The sequence below is a fragment of the Thamnophis elegans genome, chromosome 11 (assembly GCF_009769535.1).
Source record: "Thamnophis elegans isolate rThaEle1 chromosome 11, rThaEle1.pri, whole genome shotgun sequence".
NCBI classification, from domain to species: Eukaryota; Metazoa; Chordata; class Lepidosauria; order Squamata; family Colubridae; genus Thamnophis; species Thamnophis elegans.
In genome coordinates, this window is record NC_045551.1 from 28668197 (window position 1) to 28686415 (window position 18219).

Below are 18219 nucleotides of genomic sequence, written 5' to 3' on the forward strand. Positions count from 1 at the left end.
CGGGGGAAAACCCGAATAACCAAAGACCTACATACTAGCACCCGCGAAAACTTCAGAAAACATATGTGTGTGTGTGTATGTATGTGTGTGTGTGTGTGTATATATATATATATATATATATATATATATATATATATATATATGTATGTATGTATGTATGTATGTATGTATATGTATATGTGTGTATATATGTATATGTGTGTATGTGTGTATGTATGTATGTGTATGTATGTGTCTGTGTGTATATATATACATACACATACACATACATACATACACATATATATATATATATGTATATATATGTATATATATGTATATATATGTATATATATGTATATATATATATATATATTGCTCACTAAGAAAGGATTTTTTTGAAATGACCATCAAATCATTGGTATTTCTTATACAGTATTATATTAATATGTGTTGATGCTAAGGAGTTAGACATTCTGCTCCCCCTCCCCACCTGCCAGTTGCCTTATATGGGTGTGGCTAGCGCGTAACTCATTTGACCTGTGATCTGGCCCAATAACATGGTTTCGTAGCGAAGCACGGGTATCCAGCTAGTTATTTATGTGTGACTGACAGACTTGTTTGATTGTTGGTTTTAAAAACAGACTCAAATCCAATATAACATTTAAAGGGCTCATAATCTTCCTTCACAGTTGTCTTCATCTTTCATCTATTCATTTTGCCACTATCCTGTGGAAGACTTTTTTTCCATCAGATATTAAGATAAACAATGATAGAATTAAAAAGCACAAAGGCAACATCATGGGAAGTGTGTACGTACATAAAATTATATAGTGGTTAAAGTATTGCATGAGAATTGGTCAGACCTAGATTCAAGTTCACCCTCAGCCACAGAAACTCCCTTGGTGAATCTGGGTCAGTCTGTCATCCAAATCCATCTCAAAGTGTTCTGGTGAAGATAAAATGGTGATTGAACTGGTTTTTTTTTTCTTAGAAGGTAGAATATAAATCTTATAAAATATTATTAAGAAATATTCCAAATAGAATATGCATGATGAATATGAATTAGCAGCAGGATGTACTTCCAGTCCTATGTGGACCCTCTGAAGAAAAAGAAAAGGAAATAAAGAGGTAGAATTGATGAATACATTCTGTAACTTCTTAATTGCCAGTCTCTTGAGGCTAGAAATGTTTACCCTAATCTTCCAAAATGTCCACCCTAATCTCCCAATAGATCAATGAAAAGACATTGCTTTTCTTCCATAGATGGGGTAGTTCAAAGTGAATACAACTATATGGTTGCAGTTCTTCCCAATTTCTTGACAGTAGATGTGATTGAATTTCTTATGGATGAGAAACAAAAAACTACAAATATGCTAATGGAGGAAATTCTGCTGCTAGTGAGAGAAAACATTAATTCATGCACACAGGATACAAAATTGGAATTTACAGTGTGATGCCTTGAACCTGGGAGGTTTCCTTTATCTTTAAATGGGCAAGTCACAATTAAAATACTGTAGGAATTGATTGGCTACATCAGGCTCAAATGAAAACAGGTCATACTTCAGAATGACTAAGATACCATTAAAAAAATATTCCTTACTGAACTACCCTAAAAAATAGTCTAGACAATGAGAAGACAGATGCCTGTTGCCTGATCTAAGCAAATATTTCCATGTTTGTAGTCAGAACACAACTCTTTATTTAAGTGATTTCTATTCTCTTAAAATGGTGTTATTTGTTCTTCATTTATAGAGAAAAAAAATAACAGTCGAATATATAAAAGTTGAACAAGGGAAAAGGAAGTATTACGATAGTTGCAACAGTAACATAAACCTGCACTGATAGTCTATACAGAAGATATATTTGCATTTATTTGATGTCAGCTTTAATCTAGAATAAATTAGATAAGCATGGAATGCTGAAATCCCTGATTAAATAATAACCAGCATCACTCCCTTATAAACTCTTTATAGTGTCTCAATAGTTGGTGATGAGTCATAGGTTTTTTAAAATCATTGATTATTTCTTCAGTGCGATTACTTCTGTAATATAGCATTTTATGCATAGAAAATACAGATTTGTTAAATACCTATAACTTGGTTTTTGTTTTACTATGAAGCGTTATAGAATTTATTTATAATAATATTCACTGTGTTTTGTTTTTCTTTAGGACATGGACACTGTGTGGAACACCAGAATATCTTGCCCCAGAAGTCATACAAAGTAAAGGTCATGGAAGAGCAGTAGACTGGTGGGCCCTGGGTATTCTGATATTTGAGATGTTGTCTGGGTAAGGAAATCTGCAATTAAGAAAATGCAAATGTCTCAAATATTAATCTTATATTGTATATAAAAACAGTTTTGAAGACAGAATAAACTTGTTTTGTATAATATCAAATACAATAAATATGCAAAATTTAACATTGTGGGACAAGAAGATGCCAGGTCCCCCCCCTTCCTCTCCCACAATTTGTTTTTTTTGTAGAATCAAAATGGAATCTCAATGCAGTATACTGAAACCTGGCATTTACTATATGATTAGGCTAGTCATAGCCAGTTTTGAGATTAAAATGAAAGATAGTTATATGCATTTCTTGGGTTTAAAGTGATGGGATATATGCTATATTATAAGAAGCTGCACTAAAATCAAGAATGGCAAGTCAAGCTACTATATAAAATCCAGCAAACCTCCCTCTCCTAAACATCCATGAAGTTAACTAGCCTGATAATGAAATATCTACAAGAAAAGAATAAAGCTCAGAAAATACCAAGAAACCAACAATATTATACATTGCGATACATAAATGTAGTAAATGGACAATGTATTTAGAACTAGCCCCAGTTCCAGGAGAATTTTTCTTAAATATAAAAGGTACCCAGTATATTAAGATAATCTTATATATTCTGTTTCTGAGTTTTGGGGACTCATATTTACCAAAGAACAAAATATTGCTAGCTTGTTTTGCCTATTGGGTTGACAATGTTACCACTTTTAGTTTCCAGCATTTTAATTAGGTCCCCCCCCCACTTATGGGTCTTACATAGGGAAGAAATTGAACGTTATATGAGCCTAGTCATACATTTAATCCATTAAGTGGTAGCATTCTCAGAGCAAATGTAGATGATCTCCTTGCTTTATTGCAAGCATTGTGAGCATTAAGACTTAACAACATTTCCAGGCCAAAAGTCCAGATACTTAGTTGGGATTTGGAACAGAATGTTTTTTCTTGTTACAGTTTCTTGACAATGACACAAAGTAGATTACTTGCACACTATCTTTGAAAGAAGATGTAGGAAAATGAATTTTATCTTATCGGTTTCCAGTTAATGGAATTTAAAATTATTCTTGTAGAAGAAAGTATCTTTTACAATTGAGTCAATTCTATCACAAAGCAACAAGCAAATAAATCAAGGCATTATTGTAGGAACTTAAAAAAAACCTTGAAATTACAGTGTTTTGCAGCATCTCCTTATATATGATTTTAAAATGCTTTTGTTTGTTTCAAAGTATTATTTCTAAGCCCTTTCAAATCTAATTAGATTTCACAGAAGCATATACATTTTAAAATGAATAACTAAAAAAAAAATTGTACATATTTCACAGTTCTTCAAGCATACAGTTCTGTTTAAAACTCTGTGCTATAAACATGCATTTTAATTTATGGTAGTCAGTAGCTTGATAACTTTGCATATATATTTACATGTCATATATATAATCCACAGCTTTCCATATGGCCATTGAACATTGTAGCATGGCACAAGAACTGAAGGCAGTCCTGCTGCAACATCTGTCATTCATTGATTGCCAGGGTTAATTTGGCTGCTGTGATTAGCTAATTTGGTATATTCTTCCTCTCTCAGGATAGGTGGCTACAGGGGTGGGTTCTGGCTTCTTCTACTGCTGGTTTGCTCAGGGCCACTCTTCACGCGCACACTTGATGCTCACTGCGCAAACATGCAAAATAGTGAAAAAATGCTTCAGTACATGCGCAGAAGCAGAAAAGAAGATGGGACTACAGCGCCGCCCATAGAACCAATTCAGGGACATGTTTGGCAGAGTTACTACCTACTTGGCCGAACCGGTAGGAACCCACCTCTAGGTGGCTATATCCTGCCTCTTTACATGTCGCTCTAAAAGCCAGTGGTGCCATTTTCCTAATTTAATTCATTACTCCCATCTCCATATAATATAGCTTTTATTTTGGCCTCACAAGTGATCCTAGGTAATTTACATTATCCAATAAACTACAGTTAAACATTTCATAGATCATTGCAATACAATGGGATAAGCGTATTGTATACATTTTGTTGTGGGAAAGTATTGTAAATGTAAAACAGGAGAAAGAGAATGTGCCATAATTATATACAATGTAGCTCCCTACCCACTGCTTTTCTTTTCTGAGAAGCAGCAATGAAAATGCTATTTAATCAATTGCTTAAATGAGATGTAATTAATGATCAAATAATATGCATAAAGAATTTTTATTATGTCATTGTAGAATAGCAAAATTATTTGCAATAAATTTCAATGGCAGTATTTATCAATTTTTGTGAATATTCACTGCTTTATTCATGATTTTTCCCTTCAATAATATGTCTTACAGGCAACTAGTTAGGCATTTTAAATATAGAACTTTGTCCTATACTTAATTTAATATCAAGAGAGATATTTTCTTACAAGTAAGTGACTAAAAGGCTATTAAATTCAGGAATTTACTTCATTTCATACAGAAATATATTCAGTAAATATTAATTATAATAGCTACTGAATAACAAAAATACAGAAACTTTTAAGTAATTACATTTGTAAACCATAAATAAAATGAAAACGTGGAATATTAAATTAAACTAAGATCCTGTGGTTTTAGTCTTAACTTTCCTTTAAAGCTTCCTTTAAGATGGCAAAAACAAAACTGACTGAGATGTGTCTTGTATTACTTAAATGCTTCCTAAATGAGCGTTTATATAAAACTCTTGTGCAGAAAACAATGGAACCAAATAATTTTATTTAAAAAAAATCCTAAATAAAATTTTAACTAATGCTCTTGTGTTTGTATATATTATACTATTCATATCTATTCATATTGCTTGGGTGATATAAGTGTCAAAACAATTTTGCCAAATCAACTTCTAGACCTTGTGACATCAGATACCGATGTAACTAGAAATATCACCTAGAGTTACAATAGGTAAGAAGTTATAAAGCTAGTTTCCAAAAATATGCTAATATATTTCAGGTATTTTTGTTTTCTGTACAAGGGTAGGCATAAGTAATGTTTGAAGTCATTGAAATCAGAATAACTATTTTCCATAGTCATTGTAAAAGAAATTTTGCACCTAATGAGATTTTATTATAGTTTATTGTATTGTGGTAGGTATGCTCCTAGCTCATTTTTCATACATTCAGAAACAACTGTCTGACATTGTTACTTTTTTTAAAAACAGATTTCCCCCATTTTTTGATGACAATCCATTTGGAATATATCAGAAGATTCTAGCTGGTAAAATAGATTTTCCCAGGCACCTGGATTTATATGTAAAGTAAGCGAACTTAAAACTTCATTTTATTTATTTTCTATTTTAGCATTTTTTTAAAAATGGGAGTGGGCAACATTGTGCAGGGTGAATATAGCCACCAATCCTCCCGCCCAGTCAGATTGTGTTGCTAAATTTAGCATTCTACCTTGAAACATACAGTGTTTTTAATCTAAAAAAAAACATCAATAATAGCAAAGTTGTTCATTTGAAAGGCTTATTTCAGCAGTTTGCAATTATATTCTATTTCAATTTCCCTAAAATCTGACAATCATAGCATCTGCTGTTCAGGTAACACTTCCTTATCATTATCACATGTCCTATAACCCAAGGGGCAGGGGAAAAATGTCTTCCTATTTGATCTATGAAGGATTTTTTAAGCTGCTCATATTTTAAAGTGTCAAGTTAAAGCCAAATCAGTGTATTGAAATCACATTATTTAAGTTTTGGGTTAATTCACCAATTTTGTCCTGCTTGTATTACGTTCTTAATTTATTGCAGAAAGTGGACATATTATGGACTGCAGAAACATTAAAGTTTCTTACTGCCACTGGCCTTCTTAGTTTTTACAAACTTATCAAAACTGGAATAGCTCTATTTATTATTTATCGTATGGTACATTAGCATCATATTCCTATTAAGAAGCACAAGAGATAAAAATATAAAATATAAAGTGTAAAATCTAAACCATAATCATAGCTCTGACCTATCACAACGAAATCTCTCTATCAAGTGACTCTGGATAAATAGATTGAATAATTCAAACACAATATATTAATGCATTATTATACCGTCCCACACTGTCCGACACCGCCGAGGCTCGTCCCAAGTCGCCCGAGAATGTCTCTCCAGCAGGCAGCCCTCCGGACGCTCTGGATTACACACCCCTAATCAAAAGTCCGAAAGCTTATGTGTAATCCCTCTCATTTTCAAATGGAGCTGAATATCAGTTCATAGTTTCACCTGGTATTATGTCACGACCATTTAAAAGAAGGTGGTATGCTGCTAGTTATGTCTCACAATGAGAATCGGTGCAGGCAATTCATTTATGCAGTATTCCCATAGCAATGTGTGAAGAATACAGAATACAGATACAAAGTAACTTAAATTAAAACTTGGAAACCTAAGGTGGACAAAAGCGTACATATTTGAGGCATTGGTGTTAATGTTCAGAGGAACAAGTTCAGAGTGATAGCTTGTAAATATTCCATTTTAATTGAAGAATCAGATTTTCATTAGGCTTTATTTTCATATTAGAATTTGCATGCTTAATGGGGAGGGATTTTTCATAACGACTAATGAATTACAAAAAAAAAGGTCCGTTCGTGTTTGATCATGTCATCCAAGTTATGGAGTAGTTGTAGCTGAAGCTTGTTAAACAGGAATACATGTTTGTGCATTTTAAGGCATTTTGGCGCACATTGTTCAAGGTACAAATTTTAAAAGGCATTCCAAGACTTCTTTTTTTACCAATTGTGGGAAAATTTCTCACTAGGAATAAAAATCTTAGGCAGAATTATTTATACTGTTTCCAGAGGCTTCTAGATGAACAATTTTGCATGCATAAAAAGGGCATAAAGATTGCCTTACTGAAGGGCCCCTACCAAAATGTGAGTTCGTTCAGTTAAGAAGCTTTCTCAAGATTATACTTGTTTTCCTAAACTGTGAAAGACATGGTAAGCAACTAGCTTAATTGCTTAAGAACTTTGCAGTTGTTTGGAACTATAAAAAGCCACTGGGGACATTTGTACAATTCCAGTTAATATCCAGAACTTGGAAAAAAACATCCTGAAAATTTGAAGGTAGAATTGATATAATCTGATTTTTTTAAAAACCCTGAAAGCAACATCAAACTTTTTATATTTTTGCTTAACTTTATAAGCAAAGATTTACCAAAAATGAAAGTCTTCTCTGGAAAAAGATTATAAATTAATACATCTACATAAATGTGTCTCTGGAGCTTTAAATATCAATTTAATCAGATTGTATAGTTTATAAGACATATTATCCTTCAAATATGGTTTACTCAATTTAAGTTTCTACCAGAGATCGCTGGATTTATTTCCTCCTACCTTCTCAAAGTTATTGCTGGTCAGCTCAGTATTGGAAACATTCTATAGGTATAATTTCTTCAGTGAAAAGTTAACCATACAAACTTTTTTTTAAAAAAAAAAATCTTTTCTTATTTGTCCAGGGATCTTATTAAAAAGCTTCTTGTGGTTGACAGAACAAGACGACTAGGAAACATGAAGGTATGCTTTAATGAAGAATCTTTCACTACCTCAGTTCATTTAGGAAACATCTCTATACTCAAAAACAAATTTCAAATTAAGAGGACACCGGTGTGGGAGGAGGATCATGTTTTCATTATACTTAAACTACAAATCTCTGAACCAATGAATTACTGTTTTGTATTTGACAAGCATCTAACAATGTGATTTTTCACTTTAAATATAAAATTTAAATAAGTTTTCAAATTTTCATGCTACAGTGGTGACCTTGGAATGGAATTTCTAGTCAAACTCTCCTCCCCACCCCGCTTCTTTTCTTTAAGTAATTTTTTAATGTATGCTACCTAGGCAATCAGAAGAGCTAAATTTAAATATTAGTATTAATACTGTGGCTTTCAGCCATGTAAGCCATTTGCCTTAAGCCTTGATTCTTATATTTAATGTAATTAATACTAATAAAACATGGCACTAAATAATTGCAAACTTAATTGACATCCATTGCAGTATAGTAATAGATTGGTAGAGTCTACTAAGCTTACTGAGCACTGAAGCTTGCAAATCCCCTTTGTATAAGCAATACTAAAGTCACATTAGCTCATTTCTTTACCTAAATACATTAGAGAACATATAAACTTGTAACAGAGGTTATGTCCCACTGTAGTTTTTTTTTCATCCAGTAAATTTGGTTCTGGATCCAAGAAAAACTCAAGTAGATAAAGTCACCTAATGTGATTTATATGAAATAGTGAATTAATTGTGAAATCTAACATAGAAACGTTTTCTAAATACAGAATTGGGATAGATAGATGAAGGAAGAACTGTATTCTCTATGTATGATAGCACGTTAGCTGTAACAGTGACACCTATAATTGGAATGTAGTCAGTGTCAAAGGGCCTGTTTTATTTGAGATCCATGAGATCTGGTAAAAAAAGGATGAAAATTGGCAAGATAGTAGATAACGTATTGTGAAGCAAGCCCTGTTCCTTTTGCAGTGTTGATGAGTATACAAAGCAGGTGGGGTACTTGCATCACAGCATTCTATTTTCCATCTTGATAATGTTGATATTTATACTGTACAGATGTTCCTGGAAATCCAGGTGTTTTTTTTTTCAGTATGAGATAAATTGGTGAACTAGAACAGTATGCATTAGACATATATTTTCAGTGTCCATTTCAGTATATAGACTTTATGCCACAATATTTTTTTAGGAACTTATATTAAATAAACTTTTGTTTTTCCAAAGAATGGAGCTGATGATATAAAGAGACACCGATGGTTCAGGTCTATAGACTGGGATGCTGTACCTCAGAGGAAATTAAAGGTGAAGTACCATGAAAACAGATTCTGCTTGGAGAAATATACATTCAAGAAATATTTACTGAATTTAATTATGATGGAGCAGTTTGTATTTAAAAATCTATATGAAAGACATTTTTATATCTCATGCCTGAAGATAAAATGTGTGTGTGTGTGTATGTGTGTGTGTGTATGTGTGTGTGTGTGTGTGTGTGTGTGTGTATGTATGTATGTATGTATGTATGTATGTATGTATATATATATATTGCAAATTGGCAATTCAAATCTCACCAGGTTCAAGGTTGACTCAGCCTTTCATCCTTCCCAGGTGGGTAAAATGAGGACCCAAATTGTGGGAGGCAATATGCAGACTCTTTAAACTGCTTAGAGAGAGCTATAAAGCACTGTAAAGTGGTGTATAAGTCTTAAGTACTAGGTATATTGACATTGATATTAACTCAAAGTGAAGAAGGCTGATTCCTCCCAGCAGTTTTCTGTAGAAGCCGAACAATATGGGGAAAGAGGGCCAAATTTAATCACCCTTTTCCTTATGACCACCTTCTGGAACAGTTAAATACAATTCTTGTATATAGACAAGAAAAATAAAAAAATTATATAGACTTCTAATAGGATCAAGAGGCCTTAACTTCCTTCATGTGCCAATAGAAGTCATCCATAAAAACAAGCAGTTCCATCTCACACTTAGGTGCGAAAGTTGACTGGAAGGTATCAAGATCTACAGTTCTATAACTCCTCAGAGAAATAATAATATTCTTAGTTCTCCTGTGTGCTGCTTGGGGAATCCAAGCATGGGTTTACTTTGTCCATTAGCCTAGAGACTGAGTTATGTAAATTGGTGACCACGCCTCCTCTGACTGGATGGGTCAGTTTTTTAACTCAGTCCAGCCAGAAGAGACGTATACCAATTCTTCTCCAGACTAATGAGACAAATTTATACTTCATCTTGGATTTTTTGCAAGTGATCGTTTGAACTTGTGGAAGGATTATGCGTGGCAATGGGAGAGGCGGCAGTTCGCTGCCTGCCCAGTCCATCTGTGGCTCGCTGTTTCGATCAGGTATTTGACTAGCATTTGGAGCCGTTGGGTCTGAGTTTTGGCTGCAGGCTGTTGGAGCCTTTGCAAGGGGCTTGGCGGCAAGCGCTTTGAATGTGGCTTGGGCTTGTACTTGTAATCGCAGCGCGAGGCTTCGGCTTCGCTGATGATGTAGCTGAGGAGTTCCCGCCACCTCAGGAGCCTTTAGGACACCCGCCGTTCACGGCGCGGCTTTTTTCTATGACGCTGGGAGCTACCCACCGTTCGCGGCGCGGTTTATCCTCTGCGGGGCCACTGGTCGCAATGGGAGCGCGCCGCTGCCGAAGTGATTCCCATTCTGGAAGTCTCGGCCGGCATTTTTGTTCGCTGCTGGCAATTTGAATTTGGCGCCTGAATTACGGTCGCCATTTTGGGGGCGTTCTTCGTGCAGGCGCTGTAAAGATCGGGCGTTGCCTCTCCTCACGCCCAAATGGGTTGCTGACTCATTGGCCCTCCCACTTCCCTCACTTCGGCTCTGTTTGCCTTAGAGAGAAGTTGTTTCACCGCTGCTCTTGCTGACCACGCGGTCCATTCTCCTTGCAGTGAACACTGTGCTTTGTGCCTTTTGAGTCTTTTCGCATCTTAATTCATTGCAATGGCTGATCATTCTTCTTTGGGAGGTACAGTTGAGTCCTCTAATGATAATCAGAGTGCTGCCCAAGCGGGGGTTAGTTCGAGGCCTGGCAGAGCCGCCTCTAGAGCCACCAGCCAGAGGCCCAGAGAGATCTCTGGGGCTCCGGATAAGGGCCACAAGAAAAAAGATAAAACTAAGGCAACATCTAAAGCCTCTGGGGAGGGTAGAAATCCCCCCCCCACGCTATTACCTCAGCGTGTTTCGCCAGCTCCGCAGCCAGCAGGGCACCAGGCCTGGTCCCCTGATCGTTCCTTACCTGCTATTTCTGAAACTGGAGCAGGGGGGTTGGGGACCCAACTCCCCTCAGTAATGCCCGAGGCCCAGGCTGCCTCGGCCTACTTAGTGCCACGTGCTGGGCCTTCTGCAACATTTACTCCCACTGCTGCAGGCCTAAGGCCTATGGAAGGCTATGACCAGGGCCTATCCCCAGACCTTTACCAGATGATATCTGCAGCTATCTCCAGGGGGGTGGATGCTGAGCTGCTTCGAAGGAACCAGGCCCCGGTGGTTGTTAGCTCCCAGGGTGAGCCTCCTATCCCAGCTCCACAAATAGATCTTCCTGATGTGCAAGCAGGGCCTTCTTCACCTCTCCCCTCTACTTATAGTGAGGATTCGGCCTTGGTGGAGGAAGGGGAGTTGTTAGATAGAGAATTCTCTGATGATGAGGGCCTGATCTTTGATCAGCCTAATTCCTCTGGCCTATTTAAGCCTATGCTATTCAAATCCTTGTTGTTTAAAGCTAAGACCACTACTCATATGGGAGAGGTGGCTCCCAAAGACAGTTCTGCTGTAGGCCTGGACACTACTGAGTGCCTCTTTGCTGAACCAGTCTTGTTGCAGGAAGTGATTCCTTCGCCAAAGCTTTTCATGGATATTATTCAGAAACAATGGGACCAACCAACTGCGGTTAACCCGCCCAGTAATGGGGACAGGAAGCTATACACTTCCACCCCTGACTTGGAAGGCATTTTACAATTCCCAACTGTGGATCAGTCAGTAGCCGCCCTAGCTTTCCCTGCTCTGAATCTGTCTGAAATTTCTGAGGGTCTGAAGGCAGAGGACCGTAAAGCTGAGACAGTCATTCGTAAGACCCACCAGGCTACGGCCTGGGCCTTGCATGCTGCTACTGCGGCATCATTCTTTAATAGAACCTCTGTGCTCTGGCTTAAGCAGTTACAGGAGAGACTGGCCCCGGATGAGGTACGTCTTCACCAAGACGTTACCAAAATTATGGCTGCTTTAGAATTTTCGGCGGATGCCACGCTCAATGCTGCCAAGTTCGCTTCTCGAGCTGTAGTGTCCAATGTGGCATCTCGTCGCCTGTTGTGGCTCTGCCATTGGCAGGCTGATGTTAAGTCTAAATGGCACCTGGCGTCCACACCCTTCAAGGGTGGTGCCTTATTTGGATCCGTTCTCGACCCCATACTCATAGAGACCAGGGACAAACGCAAGGTTCTTCCCTCTTTGGGGGGGCGCAATACCAGAAGGCAGCAGCCATATAACAGATGCCAGTCCTTTTGGGGAGGCTACTCTGGATACACAGCGGCCCCCTTTGTTCCCCATTACAACAGGGGCTTTCACCAATCACAGGACCACGGCCAGGACCGTGCGGGGACCAAGGATAGGGGGTGCCAACAGCACCAGGCGCAATCCCACAACAGGAGGTCCTTTCGTGGCTCTGGGAACCGGTCCTTTCGGAGGTACCGGTGACTCCCAAGGGGAGGAACCAGTGGGCGGGCATCTTCTGGCCTTTGCTCATCAGTGGGCGGAAACCACGTCCGACGCCTGGGCCCTTCAGGTGATGAGGCTGGGCCTCACCCTAGAATTTCTCTCCATCCCCCGAGGCGGTTCATCAGGTGCCCCGTCCCAGATGCTCAGTGAAGCGGCGCCTCATGGAAGCCGAAATACATAATCTCATCTCCATCAACACCATAGAACAGGTTCCCGAAGGGCAGGAAGGCCTAGGGTTTTACTCCATCCTATTTCTGGTACCCAAAAACTCAGGAGGATAGCGGGCCATTCTAGATCTGAAAAGACTCAATTGGTACATCAAGTATCAGAAGTTCAAGATGCAGTCCCTAAAGAGCATCCTGGCATCCATCCGCCAGGGCGTCATGATGACATCAGTCGACATCAAGGAGGCGTACCTTCATGTGCCCATTCATCCGGCACATCAGAGGTTTCTTCGCTTCCATTTCGCGGGCCATCATTTCCAGTACCGGGCCTTGCCTTTCGGACTTTCATCGCCTCCCCCCGCACCTTTACCAAGCTCCTCGCGGTGGTGGCGGCTTCACTTCACTCGGTTCCGGTGAGAGTGAATTGTTATTTAGACAACATCTTGGTCCTGTCGCCATCCCGGGAGCAGGCCCTATGGGATCTTCAAGTAACAATTGACTCCTTGCGGAGGCACGGGTTCATGCTGAACCTTCCCAAGAGTCATCTGCAGCCAACTACATCGCTGCTTCACTTAGGGACCGTCATCAACTCCGTCACATGCAAAGTTTTCCTGTCCCTGGAGAGGCGACAGAGCATCCAATGACTGGCATCCCAGGTGTCAGCCTTGCGGCTCGTGACCCTGGCCCTACTCTCTCAGCTGTTAGGGAAGATGATTTCTTGCATCAATATCGTTCCCTGGGCCAGGTTTCACGCACGACCACTCCAATGGTTCCTGCTTCCCTATCAGAGATCCCACACCAGTCATTCACAACTCAAGGTCCATCTTCCACCCAAGCCCCTCAGATCCCTTCGGTGGTGGGCGTCTTCCAAGCTCCTCAAAGGGTGTCTGTTCAAGGAGCCGGAATGCATCCAGGTTATGATGGATGCCAGCCTATTCGGATGGGGCGGCCATGCCCTGAAACTGGTGGTGCAGGGTCATTGGTCGAATCAGGATCTGACCAACAGCATCAATTGGCTAGATGGCCATTCGACTGGCCCTGCAAGAATTCCAGGACATTGTGACTTACAACCATGTTCTGATCCTAACTGACAATGTGGCCTCCAAGGCACATGTCAACCGCCAAGGGGGCCTGCAGTCCAGGGCCCTCATGCTGGAGGCGGAGAAATTGCATCATTGGGCGGAGTCCAGACTGTTGTCCCTTTGAGCGGAACACATATCGGGCGACTCCAATGTCCAGGCAGATTGGCTGAGCAGAGCCACAGTGGATCATGCAGAGTGGCAGCTCCACCCCGACCTCTTCCAACAACTATCTCACCGGTTCGGCCATCCAGCAGTGGACTTGTTCGCGCAGCCCCACAATGCGCAGCTGCCCCATTTTTACTCCAGGTATGTGACTCTCAGGGCGGAGGGAGTGGATGCCTTGCGCAGCCCATGGCCGGCCGGCCTTCTTTATGCCTTCCTGCCGCTACCAGTGCTTCCGGCGGTCATCCAGAAGATACTGACGGAACAAGTGGAGGTTCTCTTAGTGGCCCCGATGTGGCCCCGGCAGCCCTGGTACGCCGACCTGGTGCACCTGTTGATCTCGCCCCTGTGGAGGATTCCGGACGACCAGATCCAGCTCAACCAGGGGGCCCTCATACATCCGAACCCCCAGTTGCTGCAATTAGCCGTGTGGCACGTGAGCGGACTATTCTGACCGACCTTCATTATTCCAGCGAGGTCATCGACACAATTCAAGCGGCCCGTCACCCCTCCACCACTCGAATTTACAAGGCCACCTGGCAGGCCTTCTACAGGTGTTGCTGCAGGCCTGGGGCAGATCCCCTTCAGGATTCAGTACCCCGAGTCTTAGACTTCTTGCAATCTGGACTTAACAAGGGCTTAGCACCCAGCACACTTCGCAGGCAGGTCACGGCCCTCGCCACGGTGATTGGGGGCAGTCAGGGACATTCCTTGTCTCAACATTCTCAGGTCAAAGCCTTCCTGAAGGGGGCGGCAAACGTCCGACCTCAGACCATGCACCGCTACCCTGCGTGGGACTTAACATTAGTTCTCAGGGCGCTTATGGCCTTTCCATTCGAGCCTATTACGTCCATCAGCCTTCGGCTATTGACTCTTAAGACCGTGTTTTTGGTGGCGATTACATCAGCCAGGCGGGTCTCCGAATTGGCGGCGCTGTCAGTCCGGGCAGACCTCTGCATATTCCATCCCAACAGAGTCGTCCTCCGTTTGGATCCGGCCTTTCTTCCAAAAGTCAACACGTTATTCCACAGGGCACAGGAGCTCGTCCTTCCGGACTTTTGCCCCAACCCTTCTCATCCACAGGAACACCAGTGGCACCACCTGGATGTGCGCAGGGTCTTTCGTTGCTACGTGAAACGCACAGCATCCTTCAGGCGATCGGAAGCACTCTTTGTGTCCTTTCAGCCATCATCTATGGGGCAGAAGGTGTCTTCCCATACCATAGGCCGTTGGTTGAAGGTGTGCATCGCTCTTGCTTATGACAGCCAATCTTGTCAGATTCCCAGGCGCATCACTCCTCACTCTACCAGGAGTGCGGCCACCACGGCGGCCTGGGCCACGCAAGCCTCGGTGGAAGAAATCTGTAGAGCGGCTACCTGGTCTACACCATCACCGTTCATCCGACACTACAAGGTTGATGTGTATGCCTCGGCTGAGGCTTCCTTTGGGCGGCGAGTATTGCAACAGGTGCTCCCCTCCGCAGGGGACCCTGGCCAGCCTGGCTCCCGCCCTGAATCTTAATTGCTTTGACATGTCCCATGGTTGGATTCCCCAAGCAGCACACAGGAGAACGACCGTTGTCTTACCTGAACGGTCCTTCTATGTGTGCTGCGAGGGGAATCCAAACCCGCCCGCAGCTTCGGCTGGCCAGGGCTGTCGTGGCATTGACTACGACTCTTGATCCGACTTCTGACATTGACTATCACTGACTCTTGAACTGACTTCTGACATTGACTATGACTGACTTTTACCTGTCTTGTGACTTGTGTTTTCTGATGTGACTGTACACCTATTGGGCTATGGCCATCATTTGACATTGTTATACATCATTAACCAGCTGACTTCGTACAAAACTGACCCATCCAGTCAGAGGAGGCGTGGTCACCAATTTACATAACTCAATCTCTAGGCTAATGGACAAAGTTACCCCATGCTTGGATTCCCCTTGCAGCACACATAGAAGGACCGTTCAGGTAAGACAACGGTCGATATCTTAAACTCATCACAGATGCTATTGACATCTACTGTGCCATAGAATCTCAAAAAGTAGGATAAAATATAAATGTTAAGATTCAGCTTCACATAAGGTTATATTCATTTACTCAAAACTTATGTTATTGTTTCATTCAGCCTCCTATAGTGCCGAAAGTATCAAATGATGGCGATACATCTAATTTCGAAGCTTACCCTGAAGATGACTGGAACAAAATACCACCAGTACCTCCTAAAGATTTAGAAATTTTCAAAAACTTCTAAATGTGTGATACATCAAATTATTAAGGTATTAGATACTAGTCTTCCAAAAGCATCATATTTATTAACCAGTGTATTTACAGTCTTAATGTTAAAATCTTTACATTGTTGCATGTAGTTAATTTATAAAATCACACATTGATATTTTTAAATTAAAATAGAAGGAAAATGCCTTAAGACTCCATGACTGCCTTTTAATAAAAATATAATATTAATATAATGTTCTGTAATTATTTTGGCAATTATGAAGACTACATAGATTTCTTGTATAGACACAATTGCAACTATTAGATGGCTTTTATTTTGCACTTTTATTGTATAAAAATAAGAATAACTCTTTGCACATGGCAATTAAGGACCTAAAATCTTATTTTCTGAATTTGAAGGAAAAAAGTTAAATATTTACGACAATGGAATACCAGTACATTGAATATTTATTTTTATCTGTTTGCTAGAAATTGAAAGAAGATTGGTGTGATAGGTGAAAACTGGAAAAGAAGAACGGAAAATACTTCCAAAACTATCTTGAAAATGAATATTACTGCATTATGCATAGATTTTTTTAAAAAAAAGACATGTTAAAAGTTGAAAAAATAGATACTATTTGGTAGTATAGAATTGGCATTCATTCAGTTAAAAAGATACTGAAGCACCTACTCTGATGTGTAAGATACAGGGTTTCTAAATTTGAATTTAGTTTTGTTGTCTCCAAATTTTATTTGCATACTTATTTCATACCCTAGTTGTATAAGTTGATACTAAAATTGTCCTGTAAAGCACAACTTAGTGTATATTTATATAAAGAAAATCAGTAAATCTAAAGCACAGAAACTGTGCAGAAATGTAAATTTTTGTATTTTACAGAGTTTATGGTTTTTATTCTTAAATGTTTTCCAAGATGCTGCCTAGAAGTAAAACAAATCTTGAAATGATACATGTTTCAGCATCTTCTATACATTTTATAATTCTTTGTAAAAAGAAAAATACATATAGGTTTTGAGAAAATGGTAAAATTTCCAGTGCTTTACACCTCCAGCCATACATCTTGAAAGCTGAAAAATAAAAAAAAACTTGCACAGCTTATTGTACTATTTCTCCTTTCAGTGTACATTATATTTTCTTTTTAAATTATGTTATAATGATGTGGGTATATATCTTAATTCTTCGTGATTACGTACTATAATGAAACTAGTATTATTAATGGGGTTAGATTCTGTTACCTTTTCAGGTACTTGAATGTCATCAAAACCAAGATCCATCTCTAAACACAGATGTATACTTGCAGGTCCATTATTGAATATTGCAAACTATAGTAGATAAAACAATTTAAAAGCCACAATTGAATGTACAATGTTACCTGGCATTATCTTTGATATGTTTCTTTATATAAGTAGGTTTAACTCCACAATCAACTTAGTGTCCTTTACCATTCGTTGGCCCTCAGATATCTATATTGGCACTTGCCAAGCATCCTATGCACATTGAACATTTTAAAATTCTTTTAATTAAATGCCTATATACAGACCCATCACACATTTTTTTGGTTTAAGCAACTTTATCCAAAACTGCAGATAATGAGTGAGAAGTGGCAAGCAAAATAAATTAAAGGTATGAATTAAAATAAAATAAAAAATCTAAATTTATATTACATAGAAAGGAAACTGTTATGTTTTAAAGCAAAGTCCAAAATAATATTTACACCCAGAGATGATACCTTTTGGTCGCATGTATACTTTACATCTGTAAGAATTCCTAGAATATAAAAATAGGTGGGATGGTGGTAGCCCAGTGTTTTATTTGGAAGTTTAACTACTTGCTCATTTATGAGGAAATTCTTATAAAAGTATGTCTCAAAAATTCAAAGAAGGCTTTTGCATCAAAAATCTTCTAACCTCTGTATGATCACATGAATTTTTGGCATGAACATCTGTGAACTCTTATGAAATGGGATCTTCTACTTTTTAAACCTCTATAAGTGAGAATAAATCATGCCATTTGTCCTACTAGGGGAAAAAAAAAACCAAATGTAGATATAAACTCCAGAGTAAGAGTATGT

At 39.4% G+C, this 18219-nt stretch overlaps 1 protein-coding gene across 1 annotated transcript in view; it reads left to right on the forward strand.

The window, feature by feature from the left end:
* The window catches only part of PRKX (protein kinase X-linked), a 66186-nt gene extending 49526 nt beyond the window's left edge, over positions 1–16660 (forward strand). Inside the window, exons 4-9 of the mRNA XM_032226110.1 lie at positions 2153–2272; positions 5428–5523; positions 7712–7769; positions 8994–9071; positions 16041–16191; positions 16619–16660. Coding sequence (XP_032082001.1) covers positions 2153–2272; positions 5428–5523; positions 7712–7769; positions 8994–9071; positions 16041–16166 — 478 coding nt within the window. The 3' untranslated portion in view covers positions 16167–16191; positions 16619–16660. The remainder of the gene's footprint in view (positions 1–2152; positions 2273–5427; positions 5524–7711; positions 7770–8993; positions 9072–16040; positions 16192–16618) is intronic.
* The last annotated feature ends 1559 nt before the right edge of the window (positions 16661–18219 follow it).